Source organism: Danio rerio, chromosome 20, assembly GCF_049306965.1.
Source record: "Danio rerio strain Tuebingen ecotype United States chromosome 20, GRCz12tu, whole genome shotgun sequence".
NCBI classification, from domain to species: domain Eukaryota; kingdom Metazoa; phylum Chordata; class Actinopteri; order Cypriniformes; family Danionidae; genus Danio; species Danio rerio.
Window position 1 is genome coordinate 42067963 of NC_133195.1, and position 20264 is coordinate 42088226.

At 34.9% G+C, this 20264-nt stretch overlaps 1 protein-coding gene across 4 annotated transcripts in view; it reads right to left on the minus strand.

The window, feature by feature from the left end:
- Positions 1-602: 602 nt before the first annotated feature.
- cad (carbamoyl-phosphate synthetase 2, aspartate transcarbamylase, and dihydroorotase) overlaps positions 603-20264 on the minus strand; it is a 39559-nt gene continuing 19897 nt past the window's right edge. Inside the window, exons 23-45 of one of the 4 annotated variants that reach the window (XM_009294885.4) lie at positions 19203-19370; positions 18932-19114; positions 17152-17256; positions 16827-17069; positions 15956-16037; positions 15245-15411; positions 14991-15155; positions 14352-14483; positions 14028-14229; positions 12303-12493; positions 12079-12219; positions 10932-11021; positions 10680-10836; positions 10364-10402; positions 8913-8951; positions 8432-8598; positions 8254-8328; positions 5649-5861; positions 3963-4088; positions 2498-2653; positions 2276-2377; positions 2095-2189; positions 603-1277 (exon numbers count right to left, since the gene is read on the minus strand). In XM_009294885.4, the coding sequence (XP_009293160.1) occupies positions 1178-1277; positions 2095-2189; positions 2276-2377; positions 2498-2653; positions 3963-4088; positions 5649-5861; positions 8254-8328; positions 8432-8598; positions 8913-8951; positions 10364-10402; positions 10680-10836; positions 10932-11021; positions 12079-12219; positions 12303-12493; positions 14028-14229; positions 14352-14483; positions 14991-15155; positions 15245-15411; positions 15956-16037; positions 16827-17069; positions 17152-17256; positions 18932-19114; positions 19203-19370 (3138 nt within the window). In that variant the 3' untranslated portion in view covers positions 603-1177. The remainder of the gene's footprint in view (positions 1278-2094; positions 2190-2275; positions 2378-2497; positions 2654-3962; positions 4089-5648; positions 5862-8253; positions 8329-8431; positions 8599-8912; positions 8952-10363; positions 10403-10679; positions 10837-10931; positions 11022-12078; positions 12220-12302; positions 12494-14027; positions 14230-14351; positions 14484-14990; positions 15156-15244; positions 15412-15955; positions 16038-16826; positions 17070-17151; positions 17257-18931; positions 19115-19202; positions 19371-20264) is intronic. The other 3 variants (XM_009294886.4, XM_005160811.5, NM_001308825.1) reach the window with 3 other exon arrangements.

Genomic DNA, 20264 nt, shown 5'->3' on the forward strand with positions numbered 1-20264 from the left:
AAAAACATGACCACTTTTTATTAGTGTAGAACTTTACAAAACATCCCATTTAATATTTTATTCATTCAATCATTCATTTTCTTTTCGGCTTAGTCCCTTTATTAACCAGGGGTTGCCACAGCGGAATGAACCACAAACTTATCCAGCATATGTTTTAAACAGCGGATGCCCTTCCAGCTGCAACCCATCACTGGGAAACACCCACACACTCCGGACAACTTAGCTTCCCCAATTCACCTATAACACATCTTTGGACTTGTGGGGAAAACCAAAGCACCTGGAGGAAAGCTTCATGAACACAGGTAGAACATGCAAACTCAACATAGAAATGCCAACTGACTCGGCCAAGACTTGAATCAGAAACTTTCTTGTTGTGAGGCAACAGCACTACCCACTGCACCATCCTTTAATAGTTTATATATTAACAATAAATAACTGTTACAATCTATAAAATGCTTATTATTACCAGCAGTTTGTGTGTGTGTGTGTGTGTGTGTGTGTGTGTGTTTTAGCCACCCTTCATTTGTGCTATTGCATTGTGTACTCAGGGCAGTTGGACCAAAATGTTACAGCTAGTTGAATGAAAGAGACTCAAAAGCATAGAAAGATCAAAGATTGCCATTTTTATTGTCTAAAAATTTCAACTACAAAACCTTTACTCAGTATAGAAGAATAATCCTCCTACCACACTATCTATTTATCTGAGAGGATTGGGTTACTAAAGTCTGGTCCCAATTGGATAGGAAAAAATGAATATGGTGACATGAAAATACATCTGCATTGTTGTAAATGGACAAGAAAAGAATAAAGTATTTGCATTTATAACAGTAAAATATGTAGTTGTAGAACTGTTTGCAAGTTTAAAGACACTGAAATGACACTTGAGCAATTCTCTACACATGCTAGAGCACTACAATAAATGAAAAAAACAAACAAACAAAAAATGTCAAACCACACTCCACTGTGGTTGATTTAATGTGCGTGTTTTAGGTAAAATACTCAATATGGAATGTTATTGTGGTCAATACCGGAATGAAAGACAATTCTGGGTACTTCAACCCACAAATCTCACTTAATGCAGCAATATAGAGTGAACAATAAACACGGAATCACATCAGTAAGCAATAAAATATTTCCCTTTACTGCCAAATGTCAAGACTGAACCATTATGGTCCCTTCATCGCCCCAATACAGTAGCCAGTAGTGCCATCCGAATATACATCCCGTTCTCTGCCTGCCGGAAGTAAGCAGCCCGAGGATCTGTGTCCACTTCCACACTGAAAATAAAATAAAATGAATAAATGTCCATCCACTTTTGGAAGTAGTGATTCTGCAATAATTCTCCATTAGGATTTATCAAATATTATATTTACATTTTTCATTCATTAATTTTATTTTCCGCTCTGGGGTCGCCACAGCGGAATGAACCGCCAACTATGCCAGCATATGTTTTACGCAACAGATGCGCTTCCAGCTGCAACCCATCACTGGGAAACATCCATACACACTTATTCACACACATACGCTACAAGCAATTTAGCTTACCCAATTCACCTATACCACGTCTTTGGACTTGTGGGGGATACCGGAGCACCCGGAGGAAACCCACGTGAACATGGGAAGAACATGCAAACTCCACACAGAAATGCCAACTGACCCAGCCGAGGCTCGAACCAGCGACCTTCTTGCTGAGGCAATCGTGCTACCCACTGCGCCACCGTGATGCCCCATATGTACATTATTCATTCATTCATTCATTTTCTTTTTGGCTTAGTCCCTTTATTAATCTGGAGTTGCCACAGCAGAATGAATCGCCAACTTCATATTTTAAACAATTTGTGACTTTTGTAATTGGTAGAATTGTCCACAAAGCAGTATGGGTAATGTAGTTTTTTTATGTACTCGGCAAATACACTACAGTTTTAAAAGAAATTGAATTAATTTGGACTGATGTGTTCAACAAAATCACATGAAGGTTAACTGTGAATAACCTCAGAAGGTTTATTGTATAAATAAAATACCCATGGAGAAGTTTAAGCCAGTTTTTTTTATTAGCATCAGATTATCAGAAAAGATGGGTTGAGAATAGCAAACCTGATCTCGTTGACTCTGGGAAGAGGATGCATGACCACCATCTTTCTTTTGGCTCCCGTCATGATATGTGGGGTTAGGATGAACTGGCCAAAACACTGTCAGAAAAAGAACACCTGTTATAAACCTACAGCATTTAAAAAAATAAATACACAGTGACATGACATCAGTAAAAATCTCCCACCGCATTGTACTCTTTTTCAGAAGAGAACCGCTCTTTCTGTATTCTCGTCATGTACAGAACGTCAGTGTCAGGAAGGGCTTCTTCAATGCTATTAAACTCCTCCTGCGAATAGAGTTTATAATGTTTACACATGCTTGAGGATAAAAAAAATTATACAAAATAAATGGCAAGGACCCAAGTTAACGTCCACTCCCGAATTCTTACATGAAATTATAAAAGTACCTGTTTAATTCCCTTGGAGGCCACAAAGTCGATGATTTCTGCAGGCATGCTCAGATTCTTTGGAGCCACATAGCGTAAAGTGATTCTGTACTGAGTGAGAAGTCTAGCTAGAGAATGCACAGTTCGCCCATGTTTCAGGTCGCCTACCATGGTAATCTGTGATTTAGAGAGAAAAAAAAATTACACAAGAGTTATTAAAAGTCATTATTACATGACTGCAGTGTTGAGATTAAACAGCACCCTAGGGTTGTGTTTATTTTCTTTTATTAAAGTTGAAAAATAAGCAGATCTTGCAGACTTTGAAACTTTTCTGAAGTTAAGTATACTTTCTTTCCAGGCCAGACAAAAAACCTCTTGTTTTGATTTCTTCCATCTATTTTCCATTTTCCGAGCTGCTTTCTTTAAGGCACATGACTGGCTGGAATACTTGATTTTGATTGGTCAGTTGTGACATTCCAAGTATGTTATTCCGAGATAACAACCGCTGAAACTAATAAAAGGCTCATCTGGGTATTTATAATGATCTTGACAATCAGTTAATATAGACTTTCATCCATACATATGCTTGTCTGTCACATATACATATTGTCTTGTCTGTATTGGCTGTTCGGTGTGGTTACAGCCCAGTGTCTGTGCGTGAATTCTGTGTGTTTTTCTCCCTCACTCTACCTCCAGCTGTCATTTCTTAGGTCAGTAAGTTTCAGCTGCTCATTGGTCGCTTGTGATGTCCATTATCATTACCTCCCAATGACGCCATTGCGTAAATGCCAGATCAGAAGCGGAGTTCCCAGTTTAAAAGGATCCCGGTGCAGAAGATCACTAGCTTGCTCAGTCGCTTGTTTCTATGCTCTTGCTTTGTTGTTTTTCGATCTTGGTTGTGTTACGTGTGATGCTTTAACATTTTGATAAACTCTATGCAAGTTGTTTTACAATTTGTACTAACTATGCTTTTGCTCTGATTGCCAGATTCAAGGGTTACTGGGATTTTCGAGGAAAGGCTAGATGTCACGTGACCTACATGCTGCTACACATAGGATCTGCCATACACTATTAGACACACTAGATAAGAAGTATGTGTCACACACTGTAGGTTTTGTTACACATTTTTTTGGTTGGTAGAATAGTTTAGTTAGGGCGCAAAACAACACTGAAAACTTTTATCTTGTGAACTTAATTTGTAAGTTAGTGTACGCTCCATTCAGCCGTTTTCGTTTCACTTTGCCTTTAATTAAAGAATGAATAAACTATTACAGCTCAGAACAATGTGTAAAGGGATAAAGTACATCCAGGCGTTATTATTGCAGAATATTGTTGATAAGCATTTTGAGCTTTATTGAGCTAAGTAGTAACATTGGTTGTGATTTTGTGTGGAACTATCTCTTTATCAAAAATTACAAACGTCAGCCCCAAGTAGAAATGTCAGGCTAATGAGCTAACAGGTTTTCTTTTCCAAGTGTAAACTCACAGTCATGCCATTGACCGTTCCCAGCTCTTCTCGGATTGTAAAGATGTCCAGAAGGGCCTGAGTTGGATGTTCTCCGACCCCATCACCAGCATTGATCACCGGACGCCGACAATGTCTTGCCGCACTCTACAGACCAGAAGCATGTTTATGTAGATAGACTGAGAAAAATATCTTTTTAAATCACACCCTAAAATACTGAAATACATTCTAATGATAATTAATAAATCATTGATGAACAATGTATAACCACTATAATGCTGTTGTTTGTTTGTTTATTTCTTGTGTGTATATATATAAATAAATATATAAATATATATATATATATATATATATATATATATATATATATATATATATATATATATATATATATATATATATATATATATATATATATATATATATGAAAACACACACACACACACACACACACACACACACACACACACACACACACACACACACACACACACACACACACACACACACACACACACACACACACACACAATAAATCAGATTTTACATTTTTACATTAAACATTAAATATGATTTTCCACTTTGATATATAAAAAATAATTTGGCTTCCAAAGTACAGCAAATTAATTTTCTTCTCAGGCCATATTAAATGGATCAAATCTGATAAAGAAATTCCAGAAGTAACAAAATATTTCACTTTTAAATAAATGCTGTACTTTTTTAAATTTCTTCCAATCAAAAACAAAATTGTTTAGCACCAAAATCAGCATATGACTTTGATTTCTGAAAGCTCTTGAAAAAGACTAGAGAAATTTAATCTAGCTCTGCCATGCGAGCAATACATTACATTAATATTACCATAAAATATAAATATTTTGAAGAAATACATTTCTTTGGTTTGCATAGAGTGATGCATAATTCCATTTAGAAATGAAATTTTAAAGCTTGGGCTGTTTTACTCCAGTGAGTCACAGTATGTATTTAAGCCCTGTTAATCCTTGCAGTGCTACATTCTAAACAAACAATATTACGAAAAGAGAACAGCCAGAATCTTTTAAGATCCATGTCAGGAGTAAACCTTTAAGCGGCAGTGAAACCAGACATTAACAGTCTTTTCTCAACTAATGTTATAAAAGTTATAAAAAGAATCATCATTCAACAACATTAGGCAGGGGTCAACATCAAGGTGCAATTTGGGATATTTTTAAATACTTGAAATACATGTTTCCAGAAAAGAACCTTTAGAATTAGTTGCAGTTTTGATTTGGTAAAGTTTCTCAAGATATCGTTGTATAAGGTACAATACATTTTGTGTGCAGTTTTAAAATGGATAAGAATGTGCGAGGGGTTTTTGGAGGTTAGGCAGATATTTGACCATATTGTGTCCCGATCGGGATTGTAACCCAGCCAGGAGAGTTCTCTATTCCATACAGCTAATATCTTCAGGGGTTTGTATGAACATTCAAGGCGCTGTTTATATATCAAGAAGACTGTACCCTGAAGACTCCCAGTATATTTAATCCACTTTAACAATGGGTGATCATCTAAGTACGAGTCCTATGGCACTCTGTACGCTTTCATTGCTGACCTGAACTTCGTATTACTGGATTTTTGATCAAATTAATACCACACTGCCTAGGTGTGATTGGTTTTCACAAATGTAACTTTTCATTTGAATGAAAGTAAAAGTAAATGCTTGTGGCTCACCTCTACAGCTCCTGGTATGGGGTGCCGCAGAACAATGACATCAGCATAGCAGCTCATGGTGTTCACAGAGTCCACCAGAGACTCGCCCTTCTGCGTTGAAGATGTGGACTCGCAGAAATGCACCACAGACCCTCCCAGACGATGCATGGCTGCTGCGAATGAACTGCTGGTGCGAGTGCTCACCTCGTAAAACATAGAGGCCATGACTTTACCCTGGTAGAAGATGAGCAGAATAGAATTAAATAGCTTTTTACCATTTTACTACTCCATCTATGTTCATCTCTGTTTCTGAAGGCCACAGATGCTCATTTCTGCAAGACGATGAACAGAACAGAATAAAATTATGAGCTTTTTAACATTTTTCTATTCCATCTATGTTCATCTCTGTTTCCAAGGGCCACAGATGCTCATTTCTACAGTAAAAGACCTACTTCAAACTGTGATGCATCACTGCTCAAGCCATTAACAGGAAGGCTTTAGTCAGGATGTTGTTCAATCTGGCAGTTCAACACTCCCGCTGGGGGAGGTTTATGTAATAAATGTTCAAAATGAGCTGTAAAAAATGGCCTAGTGACATCTACTCTTATTTAACATGATAAACATCAAACGGCAAGTAAGAAAGAAGAAAGTATTGTTCGTTTATTATTGCCACATCAGCAACTTGTGGCTATTTCAAACCAAGGCCTTGTTGACATGGTCTGGTCTTGATGCCCAATTCCAATTTGTTGCCTAAATCTAGTTTTTTTGCTTGTTTGTTTACACATCCTTTTAATTGTGACCCTTTTAAAATGATGCGGAGGAGGAGGGAAAGGGTAGTTATCGCAGTTTGCGTCTATGGTTTATATATGGTGTCCTCTACCATATAGAAACCAGAGCAAAAAAACTTTTTTCTAAAAATTAGGTCACATTTAAATGGCAGTGTTAACAGGGTCTAATAAAGCAACCGATCTAATGCACTTGACTATTTTCAAAAGTGCTCAATAGTAAACAGTCTCAAAAGGTTTTAGCCCTTGTTTACATCAATATTTAATGTTGTCCACTTGACCAAAGCAAAAAATAAATACATAAAATCTCAAGTAGGGCTGCACGATATTGTAAAAATCTGATATTGTGATATATTTTTTTTATATTTATAAATTTTGCAATAGAAATGCAGTTTTACAAGGTGGTATAAATAGCTATTGGAATAGCTCTGGGGAGTCTAACAGTATTCAAGTACAGAAATTGAATAATCACAAGGCAAAAAATGCTTTTCTGACTTTGTATTGTCTTGTTTCTTGTTGAAATATCCCAAATTCATGAATCAAGAAAATAAATAGTTGGGTTTTATAGAAATAAGTAAAAATTTAAAGTTTTTCCTGAAGACAAGTAGATTTTTGGACTATAAAAAAAGACAAAAACAATCATACATTTTGCATAAATCGTATATATACTTAAATACAATGAATATTTGTTACACCTCCAAACATCATAGTTTATGTGCCTACATGTTCTAAAATCTCTTTAAATGCTCAGTCACCTGCCTTAAAAACACATGCAAATGATAAACTCTCACTTTACTATGGTTAAACTTAAAACTATGGTAAACAAGCAGTGACTCAAAATCACCTGTTCTGTGGCTCCTGGTCAACTATAATGCAGACTCAACACTGCAGATCTTGCAATGTGATTTTTGCAGATGCGCAGATTGCGATATCAATGCTGAAATCAGATGCTTTGTTTCCAGTGAAGACTTAGAGAAACTTGTTCATGCTTTTATCAGCAGCAGGGTGGATTACTGTAACGGCCTCTTCACTGGCCTTCCCAAAAAGACTGTCAGACAGTTGCAGCTCATACAAAACGCTGGGGCCAGGATTCTGACCAGAACCAGGAAATCAGAGCACATCACGCCTATCCTGAGGTCTTTACAATGGCTCCCAGTTAAATTCTGAATAGATTTTAAAGTATCATTACTTGTTTACAAATCACAAAATTTTTAGGATCATATAAACTAGAGGTGTGAACCTATACTGGTCTCACGGTTCGGTTACGATTATCATGCCTTCGATTTGGTTCGATTCGATATCCCGGTGCATTGACGATGCTTTCCATATACAGTATTATATTTTAGGGGGGAGGCTATAACATGCTGTCTGTATAAACACACAGACACACAGCACCACACTGTCTCTCATTCAAACACATACACAAACATAGACAGCAACACACACACACACACTTAAGCCCACGCAACAGGGAGAGCTCGAGCTGAGCGGAGCAAAAAAACGAAAAATAAGAAGCACTTTTCCGACAGTCCCTTACTGAGAGCTCCTCTCAGCGCAAGTTCTCCCGGCTAAACACATATTGCGAGGGCTTAAACGGAGCAGTGCTCGTAATGTTGAGCGAAAAAAAAGAAAGACAGCTGTGAAACATAACCAGCTTTGTCTTTTTGTAGGAAACACACTTTAGATCTTTTTAGGGTAAGCGTTTGAGTTAATGCCATCTATAACTGAATGTGTGTCAGGAATATCGAAAACAAAACCAACTGAACTGCGCTCATTTCTGGCACCCCTCCACCATCATTCACAAAATGAACTTCATTGCTTTCTACCAACATTCATCGTACCTTCAAAATATCCAACGGTCGTTCCTTCTGCACCATGAGACGAAGAGTATGTGCCACATTGAACAGATGTGACATCTGAAAGCAAAAGACAAACAGGAGAGGCAGATGAGCCACTGTAAAAATGCAACACTTTCACATGCACAAAAGCCTGGAGTCCTGGACAGGACAACGGCATCACCTGTTCCTTGCTGAACTGGCGCACAGACAGGATGTGCTGGCCCACCAGCGGGTGCAGCAGCGGGGAGGTTTGAGGGTGAGGCAGGATCTGCGGTTGCCCAGCTTGAGGTGACAGGATCCTGGCCAGGGGAGGAGGGTGAGCGTATGCCTCTGCTGGTAGAGCCAATTCTGATAATGGAAGCAGAACAATCAGCACACACCATATCACCTCTTGAGCTTTTGTAAATCTCACTTTACACCGATAAGAACAGGGCATTGTTTAGCTCACTGGGATTGACCTGAATCACAAGGAATAGCATGCAAGCAAAGCATGGGCAATGCTGAGAGAGAGAGAGAGTTTCCATCATGTCTTAATTATGCTTTAGCGAAGGCTAAAATTTGATGCCCATGAAATGAATCCAGGAACAAACACAGATTGGTAGAGAGAACAGAAGCTAAAAGGGTGGCAAAAGCTCTGGTAAACATCACTACAAACATCAAACCTGCATCAAATGGTGCTCTTAAAGACACTTCCTCTTCGGCTGCTCCACCATTAAGGAACAAAGTTTGAAGAGATGGATTAGTGGCTGTACAGTTAGAACTTTAGAATTGTAAATTGCACGATTTTACACACAGTGCCAATTAATTATAAAAATGATTAGCTTTAATTTCCTTTAGCTTAAAAAATGGTTTGCAAGCGTATTTTTTTTTTCAAAAATATGCATTTGTATTGCAGATTGTTAACTAACATTACTCTAGGAATACGAGATTCCATTTTGATGTTTGCATTAAATTAAATTCACAAAATTGATATACACTTTGCGTAAAAAAAGTCAGCATTTTAAAGTTTAATGATTTTGCAAAATAGATAGATTCACATAAATGTTTTATGTATACTTTAAATCAAAGTATAAAAAAATAAAAATTACAATTGGCAATTATTTTGTCTTCCCTGTAAATTTTCATATCAAAGTGCAGTCAAAATAATTAGTTGTCATTTTAAATCTTTATATTTTGTATTAAAAGTATACTTAAACAATTCTGGTCTAAAGGTTCAACCATTCTAGTCTAAAAGGTAATAAGTTATAATTCCTTCCGAGGGTGATTTTTCAGCCAAATTTGTAATGTAATGTGTATTTATATAGCGCATGTATCATGTATGGTCATACACCCAAAGCACTTCACAATCACCACATCACCATCTGTGTGCAGCATCCGCTTGGATGATGCCACAGCAGCCACAGGACAACACATTACCAGTGTACTTGCCACACACCAGCTATTGGTGGAGTGGAGAGACACTGATAAAGCCAATTAGTTGGATGGAGATGAGAGGAATTTGGCCAGGACATCGAGGTTCCACCCCTGTTCTTTACGAGAAGACCTCGTTTTAACGTCTCAACTGAAATACGGAGCTCACTGACAGTGTAGTGTCCCCTTCACTATACTGGGGCATTAGGACTCACACAGACAGGTTGAGCATTCCCAGCTGGCCTCACTAACACCACTTCCGACAGCAACCTAGTTTTCCCATGGGGTCTCCTGTCCAGATGCACAATGTGGACTATTTTTGCAATTAATTAGGTTAATCACAACATTGTGCAAATACACTATTTACACTATTACATAACAATCTGCAATTAATCGACAGGCCTACCAAAGATTTGTTTAATGACTGGTTTCATTTCAGCAAAATAATCAGTAACACATGTAATGCAATAATCACCACATCCAACTGTCGTTTTGGGTGAATTACTTCTGATTTAAAGATTTGAAGAACATTTTAGAGTTTAGTTTCAGAGGCTGTAAGATTATTCAATTATGATACATGCACAAAATTATCAAGATTGTTATATTCTCAATGAAAAATAAGATAGAAAAAACAGATCAGAATGTTCAATCGAAATCACGAGACACAGATCTTGATTTGATAAAACTATACACATCACATTACCAAACGCCTTTTGGGGATGCATGGTAGATCTTTTGAAACCTGCATATAAAAACATATCTTACAAGAAGCATGATCAAATTAGACCAGCAAACAGTTTAGCTGAATCATTTGCAAGTTAATGGGACATGCAAGCTTAAACCAAAAACTGATGCTAGCAAACAGAAGCTACCATTGCCTAAATAAACCACTGTCTGTCTAATTTAAAACCGTTTCCAATGACCAACTAATTATTGACACAACAGTGGTCCATTTGGCACACAAGCTCATGCACAAGCCATGAGCAAATACATAAATACTTTTATGCACTTTACGCTACCTGGAGGCAGGCCGGGATCAGATGACCGGTGGATACGAGGTGGCAGAATGAACCGTCCATCTCCAGCTGAGCGGCGTGGGCTCGGGGCACGACTGCGGACCACATCAACAGGTGCCGCCTGACGGGGGCGCTCAGGAGTCATTGCCTCGATCACACGCTGGAATTAACAAGCATATTCATTTATTAGCCAGAACACATTAAAAAAATTGTAAACAAAGCTTTAAAGTTATGTAATGAGAGTTATTGCATTACCTTAGGAGCATCCATTATCACCTCAGTGGTTGCTGTTGGGGTTGCTGACCAAGACTTTACATCCTGACCATAACCAGGAGGTACCAACACCTGAAAAGAAAGGGGAGCTATTAAACATACTGAGGCATGTGCTACAGACACATTTTTGAGGGATCAGTATGAACAGATCTCATTCACAAATAAGCGCAAGGACTGTTTTGCATTTATGCACACGGGTGAACTACAAGAAAAATCTCTTCCTCGCACAAAAAAAAACTTCAATGTAAGAACTAAAAAAAAAAGGCTTTCCCATCTTTGTAGTTAATAGAATTTCTGTAATAGAAGCCACATGAATGAGGAATCAGTTGCTTAACACACAATATATATATATATATATATATATATATATATATATATATATATATATATATATATATATATATATATATATATATATATATATATATATATATATATATATATATATATATATATATATATATATATATATATGCTTCTTTGAATAGAAAAAATCTGCATAACCTGAAGACAACTTCTGAATATTAGACATTAGAATATTAAACAAGTAACTTTTATGAATGGCTTATAAAAGGATAGTTAACTCACCCACAAGTATGTAGAAGTTTCTTATAAAATTCGTATTTAATCTAATAATGTTGGTAACCAGACAGCTGACTGTAGCCATAGACATTATCTACAGTATTTATTGTTTGTTTGGCTATCAACATTCTTCCTTTAGGTCAACCAGAAAAAAAACAAATACTCAAATGGGTTTGTATATTTTATTTTTTGGGTGAAATCGCTCATAAAAAATAACCTAAACTATAACATTTTATGAAGCTTTTACATTTAGAATATTATTTTTTCAATTTTACCATGGCTTCTACAAAACTATTAAGCAGGAAAAGTATTTTCAATATTGATAAATAATGCTTCTTTGAACACAAAATCAGCATAATCTGAAGACAGTAATAATTGCTGAATATTAAGGAAAATAATATCTTTTCTATAAATATGAAGTACAAATATGATATATTTTCTATAAATATAACGCAATATTAAATTAAAATTTTACATTATAAAACATCTATAAAAATAAAATAACAGACTTTGCAAACAGTATTGTAGAAAAGCATTGGCCCTTTACCTGTCCATCAATATAAGCCACTTCGCCTCTGAGCACAACCCTCATGACTTTTCCCTTCACTTTCATGCCCTCAAAAGGTGTCCACTTTGACTTGGTGAATTGCATGTGCTTTGGAATGATCCACTCCTGCTCCAAATCCACCTGAAAAAAATACCACTTGGGTATTAAACAGACATCTAAATTTAAATGCACCCACTGACTACCTGCACTCTTTCATGAAATACCTCAACATAGGTGTCTTCTTGAGCAGGAAGGGAGAAGATTTTTCGGGGGTTTTCATACAGCCTCTTGATAATGTCATCGACTGTAAGGCGACCCTCGCTGACGGCCGTGAACAGCAGAGGCAGCATCGTCTCCAGACCTGGGTAACCTGGAGGAGGCTTCTCTGAGATCTTCTCTTCCGCTGAATGTGGAGCTGCAAGGTTTTTTGTTTTTAATCAAAAAGGACAGTAAAGACATTTAAAATGCTACAAAAGATATAGATAGTAGCTATATAGTCCCTGGGCAGGAAGTTGTTTGAGAGATTATGTGACCGTACGTTTACATGGACACTAATAATCTAATTTTAATACATACAAAGCAATACTCTGAGAATCTACCATGTAAACAGCGACTTTTGACTGATTTAATCCAGTTCTAATAGACACAAACAGAAATCGAATTAAGAAATGTCGAGTATGCTGATTTTATTCGCATCACACTTTAATAAAGCTATTATCATTTTATTTTTCACCGGATTTTGTGACAGGACAGTTTGTACACATGACTGTTTCACACTATTCTCCGCACCTACCGAGTCTGTGAAGGACCACAAACACCCGCATCACATAATACCAAGGTTTTGTTCCCCCCAACGGTGTGCTGTATCAAATTTCCATAAAACAACACACTTCCAGCAGTTCATACTCGCATGCAGTATCTCGTTTGTCATGGGGGGCATGCATGAAATGTTCCTGAATTAAAGTGCCAAACTGCAGTTAAAGTGGACAAATCAAAAATTAAACATCCAAAATTAACTAACACTCTGGAGGAAATGTGGGTAGCGTTGTGATGCAATGACGTTAATCGAATTATGTGCTATAACATGTAAAACGTGATCATGAAAGGAACATTCAAAAAGCAACTCATGTAAACACCATATTATTGTCTTGTTCACTTTAAGGCAAATTATTTGATTACTAGTGTCCATGTAAACATAGTCATTAAAAAGGTTTAATCACATAAATAAATGCTATGGGAAAAAAAGTTCTTCGATTCTCAGTATTTGCTGGATTCATTAAGATTAGTTAAGTGGATAATTTGGATTTATTTTTTTATAAATGTTAATATTTGATTTATTCCATAAAGATCTTGTAACATGTTCCAAACATATTTTGATCTTTTTTATTATAAAAAAGGGACAGAATCACAAATGTTGTGATAAAATTTAGTGTTAATCCTACAATCATTATCTCTAAAATCTTCAAATATTATCTCTAAAAAGTTAAAACCACTGGTAAAAAATAAATATCTTATCTTAAATTACATTTGGAAAACAGCGTCATCAGTGCTTTACAGAATAAAACTAATTGTTTTTTCCCTCAAATAAAACTACAATTTCCTCATTTCTAAGGTATTTCTGTAAAAAATTTTCCATAGCTTTTTTTTGGTCAAGTAGATGCATTATAGGTAATGCATAAGAGACTTCTTCAAATAAATCTTTTTACTCAAAAGCTAAAAATAAACAAGTGTAGACTGATTCAGCACTAAAAGAATTTAAAATAATTTAAATTTTTCTAAATTTCCAAAAGGCTGTTTTTATAGGACAGTGTTGATTTTTTTCCTTGTATGTAGAATTAGTTTTATATTAAGCACGTCCAAAAGATTTCATCCTATTTGTTTACCATGCTAAATACCTGCATTTTAAGCAAAGATGCCAACACAACAGCAAAATCTGATCCTATTATTACCGTGGTCTGTTGCAAAACAGTCAATGATGTCTAGATTTTCCCATAATGCCTCCATGTCCTCGCGTGTGCCCAGCATGGGGCGCACTTGTGCCTTGTCTTTTCCAATGACGGGCACGTTATCTTCACACAAGAAAAGATGGTGAGGTGCCACTTCACACGTCACCTGGATCCCTTTTTGTTTAGCAGCTCGAATGATCAGAATCTGCAAAACAAGGCATGTGTTTAATTAATTACTATTCAAAAGATATATGTAAATAATTTGGAAAACTAGAGCATGAAACATAATACTTTTGTTAAAACACCACATATAACAAGGATTTTTACCTCTTCTTTCTTGGCAACGTGGCAGATATGAACAGGTCTCTGATAGAGCTGTGCCACCAGCAGGATTGCAGCCACTGTCTGTTTCTCTGCATGTGCCACAATGGGCAAGTGCTTCGGCCACTTTTCGAAGTGCTGCAAACAAAGAAACAAATCCAGTTGTAAAAATGTAAGCATGACAAATCAAATAAAAATATATAATGCTTAATGTTTTATGTAATTAAATAATTTCAAATTATCCATTTGAAACGTGTAAATGGGTGCAATTGTTTTGCCTGTTTTTATCAGGCTGAAACTAAGAAAATCATGACAAAATAAATAAAGAAAAAGAAATTGACTTTAAAATGTTTTCAATTTACTTATTTTGAATGCAAACTTCCAGGTTTTTTATTTTTCTTTAATTAGTTTATCAAAATTTATATTTATTTATATTAATTTATTTGTATTTATTTATATATATTTTTAGTTTTTTGTATTTATTTAAAATTATGCATAGACTTAATGCAGTGTTTTTAAATAAATGAACACATTTTATATTAAATAAAAGCATAATAACATATTACTAAAAAAACACACACGCATGCACGCACACACGCACAAACACCCAGTTTCATTAACATCCTCCATTTTCATTTTCCATACCTCCATCCACAGCGAGACATTGTCCATCTTCAAAGTAGAGTAGGTGTCATTCAAGTACATCTTCAGACCAGCTGTAGAGCTTGCAATGGACGGAAGTAGAGCAGCGTTGTCGGATGAAGCCCCCACGAAAAGTGCATAATCACAGCGGCACCCAGCCTTTGCAAGCTAAACATATTAATCACAAATTTTTAAACAAACAAACACAATTTCCCCAGTTTTCAACTTAATAAACGACTGTAATTAGTTAAGTTTACCTTTTGTGCCATAGTAAAGGAGTTGGGGTCGATGATGGCAGGGTTAGTGTTGGGCATTGCACACACCATAGTGATACCTCCAGCGAGTGCAGCAGCAGTGCCCGACGAGAAGTCTTCTTTATGGGTGGCACCAGGCTCTCGCAGATGTACATGGACATCAATCAAACCTTTAGATATTCAAGAACAAAAGAGAAGACCTTAATTTAAAGTACTCCTGTTAAATAAGGAATAATTCACAACACAAAACTGCAGGAAGAATTGCTTTTATTTTGGACTTTAAGATAAGGATTCATTAATGTATTTACTAACATGAACTAAAAATGAAAAATAACTGTACAGCATTTATTAATCAGTTAATCATTGCTCACAACACTTACTAATGCATTATTACAACCCAACTAATGTTTGTTATCATTAGTTAATGCACTAAGTAAATGAACCAACAACAAACAAATTCTATTTATTAACCTTAACAAAGATGAATAAACGATGTAATAAATTTGTGGTTAGTTGTTTGTTTATGTTAGTTAACATAATACAACCTTATTGTAAAATGATACTGTATTTATCGAGCACTTTGATTTTTAAAACATCATAGACTTTAACATTCACAAACAGCTACATTACAGGTAAGGTAATCAGCAGGGACACTCATTTGTTTTGACAAAAATTGTATTGAATAACTGAAAGGATGCAAGAGACCACACTTACCTGGCAAACGGATGAGTTTCTGTGAGGTCATGCTGTCTACATGTGTCTTCACGCGAGGAGCCTGTCCAATTTGCTTCAGTGCCTGCCAAAACCCACATACATTTCAATCTTTAGTTTTAGGGGTGATACAATAAAACTGCGTTCTAGTGTTTAGCATTTATTGTTTTAAAATCTGGTCTTAAAACTTTTCAGAATGGCTTTTAGGTGATTTCTTGGTGTCTTATGTAGGATGTTAAATTTACCTTTTATAATCATATTTTTTAGGTCTTTTTTCCTTTGAATCTTTACCTTAAAAAAAACCTGTGAATGGCTTTGGGATATACCATTAAAAGCGCTATAGAAAATAAAGTTTAAAATAATAATAATCATAATAGTTGTTGTTATTTATAATTATGCTTTATTTTGTTCTTTCTATACATTTATTTTTATCTACTAATAAATATTAATTATTGTTACAAATACAATAATATTAATAATAATTAATAATTTTAGAATGATTTTCTATTAATATTATAATTATTATTGTTGTTATTACTATTAATAATGAATAATAATAATAATAACAACAGAGACTTATAAAACTATTTATTATTATTTTAAAGTAAACGATTATTATTTATCGATACATAACAACAATAATAGTAATAGTAATAATAATAATAAATATAATACAAAAAATAGAAAATATATTTAAAATAATACATTAAAAATAATTATGTATTAATAAATACATAATAATAATGATGATTATAAATAAAAATAATGACAATAATAAATAGTCATAATAACAATATATAATAATAATAAATAAATAATAATAATAAGAGCATGTATATAATAACAATAATACTGTAAGAGCATCCCAACTTACTTGAACAAAGAGCTTAGTGCACTTTATGTCAGTTATGAGTGGCACTGAGAAGTCAATAGCCATTCGACGAGTTCGGTATCCTTTGGTCACAAAAGAGGACAAGCGTCTTCCTCCAGAGTTCCTCATAGACAGATTGATGACCAAGTCAAAATGGTTCTCCTCCAGATAGTCCATGATGTTGCGCTGTTTGTCCTTATTTGGACAGTCACTCTCCTCTTCAAATGGCCAGTCCACTGCCATTACCTAATTAGACACAGAATAACACATTGAAATTGTATATCTGCTAATTTTTTATAAATTTAATTAAGCAAACAAGTTGCTGTACCTTGACTCCATGTTCAGTGTAGAAGTCAGCAGTGCCAAGACTTGCATACAAGTTATAACCCAAACTCTCCAAAGTCTGTACTGTGGGCAGCAGCTCACTCTTATTCTGAAAGAATTTAAATTGAAGATTTTATTGCAACCTGAAAAGATTTATACATGAACCAGATTCATACATCGTCTGAAGAAAGTGTCTAACTGTAGTACAGTTAATCATTTAAATTGATATTCTTCTAACTTTGCCTGCCCAGCACTTTGGATCCAGTGATGGTGTTGAAAGTGCTTTATAAATAAAGTTTGAGTCGAGTTGTTGTTGTTAATTTTTATGGTGTGGTGTTGATATTGTAGGTAGATAAAAATCAGGGGTTTTAAATGCATTAATACATGATTGCTAAATGGTCTGGGAGTCTGCTGGTGTGCTGCCTGGTGGTTGTTTACTTGTCCAATTGAAATAACCTTTCACAGGCCCTTAATACAATGCAAATGTGTCTTTTTTGTGGGTTTTAACATCTGCCAGGCAAAAAAGAAAAGAAACTTGCTTAAACTCAGATTTTTAAAAATTTATCAAACAAATCAACATCTGATTTGGAAATATTCATACCAATCAGTAGAGTATGTCCCAGATTTAGGGATAAACCTTAAAAATTGAACAAAATGGTGATGCTTTGCTAACTTAAAACATCTATTATCATAATCTTTTAGCCCCACCCCTACTACTAAATAATAATAATAATAATCAGATAATTGCAATAATAAAAACAGAACTTTCAATAATGTGAATTAGTCATTCACGGCCACCTGTAGAAGATGCATCCTTTCCTCTCCGTAATCACCAGACACTTTCTTACAAACACTTAATCTTAATAACATTGTGTGATCCCAAGTGTGCTTCACACAAGTGAGTGGGCTTAACAAACCACATGATACACACCCTTCTCTCATTCCTCTCTATATGCAGCACATATTTTCTTACTAACAGTCCATAATAGGGACTCCATCCATTTAAAAAGCTTAGACTTTATGACATATACAGTGCTTAGAGCATATAAAAGTACACCCCTTACTAATCTATCTTTTAAATTCATATGCTTAATAGGAAGCTATACAATATTATATTTGCGCATATACATTAGATTAGTCAGTACTGAAGCCAAATTTGGAGCTAATCTAACAAAATAACTCACAATAACTGTCCAAAAACTAGTACACACAAATTTATGTTATAGAAAAATTTAATTAAAAAAGGAGGAAAAATCAAAAGCAAAATGAAAAAAAATATTGAAATTTTGTAGGCTGTAATTTCTTTTTGCAATATTTTGCTTGAATTTAATTGTATTATCTTTTAATTTCTAAATATGTTTGGCGACTAAAATATTACTTTAATAAACATATCGGTTTAATAAATCAGTTGTTTAAATGCGTCAAATACATTGCCTATATTCACTGAGAAATGAATAAAGATATTCATTTTCAAAATGGGCTGTACTCAATTATGCTGAGCACTGTATAATTTATACTGCTGTTTTCTGGTGATTTCTTTTATCCTCATTTATTTTTGAGTCGCTTTGAATAAAAATCATCTGCTAAATGAATAAATGTAATTAAATTAAAAGTAGTCAAATCGTATGAGTTGAAATGAGTTAATTAGATTATGAATTATTAATCAAATTAATTGAAATAATCAAATCAGACAAATCAAACCAAGTTAATATGATTAGGAATTAAATTAAGAATTCAACTCTAGTGATTTTGTTCTAATGACTCATTCGACAGTCAATTATTACCTTGTAACTACCAATAGAGAGCAGAATGTTCTTTTTAGGGATCTTGAAGCCGGTGCTAAGCATGGCTTTGAGATAGGCCTCATATCGGTTCTCCCCGAAGCAGGCCACTTCTCCAGTGCTGGTCATCTCAACACCCAAAACCACATCTGCTCCAGCCAGGCGGGAGAAGGAGAACTGAGGAACCTGAGGGTAAAGCACAAATCACAGATTATTTAAGATCTTGTTCAGTTCGATTACTAGCATAAAAAAAAATTTCCATGAAGCTCATTACCTTAACTCCAACAATGCCATTCCCCCTCATCAGCCCAACAGCTTCCACTTCCTCTCCCAAGATGACTCTTGTTGCAAGCGCGACAAGATCCACACCAAGTGTTTTGGACACATAAGGGAAGGAGCGCGAGACTCGCACATTGCACTCGATCACCTTCAGCTGATCATCCTGTAGACAGACACACATATTAGGCTATGATTATACTAGAGCTTTTTTTTATTTTATTTTTTTTATACAAGTCTGTTTTGTTTGGCAGCCAGATTACTCAGACATTTTAACTTTTAAAAAAAGCAACTTGAGACCCTGTTTTAGATAAGAAGCTCCAGCGATACATTTTATCGTAGCTATCCCAAAAAGCAGATTTATTTTTAAAATGTAGACCTGACTGTCTACATCCTTTCCCTGATTTGCTCTTCTGGATAATTGATTATGCTTCCCTGATTCGCCAAACCCTTTCTCATACAACCATTATGCTAGAGGTTGTTTTATTTGAGGTCTGGTCATTACAAAAAGACCAAAAGAACAAAAAGTGGAACCTGTGTTTCCAGATTTAAAAATGCCACTTGGTTTTTATTCTGAGTTTATGCAAATAAAAGACAAACTTTTATTTTGTATGACACCTTACCAGTTTTACCTGCATAACCAAAAAAATAGTAGTAAATAATAATATTAAAAAATAATAGTTTCCGCAATATTTTGTGAGCAATTTTATATTCAATTTTTTAACAATGTAACATTTACTAAAGCATTATTAGAATAATTGCATTGGTTCCAAATGAGAGATGTTAAATTAGCTTCTTGCTATGAGGTTTAAAAAGTATGTCATTAGGCTATAATTTTTATTTGATGCATTAACTGTATATGAAAATGTTTTAACACTATTATAAATTAAAGTATTTGCTACTTAGACTTAAACATGAATTGTCTGCCAATAAAATTTAATGCAAGATGCATGTTGCTCACATATTACAACTTTGTGTTTTATTTAATAGTCATATATATACACTTTTGTACAATAGTTACTTATTTTTTCTTATATTGTTCTGTTCTGAATAAAGGGAT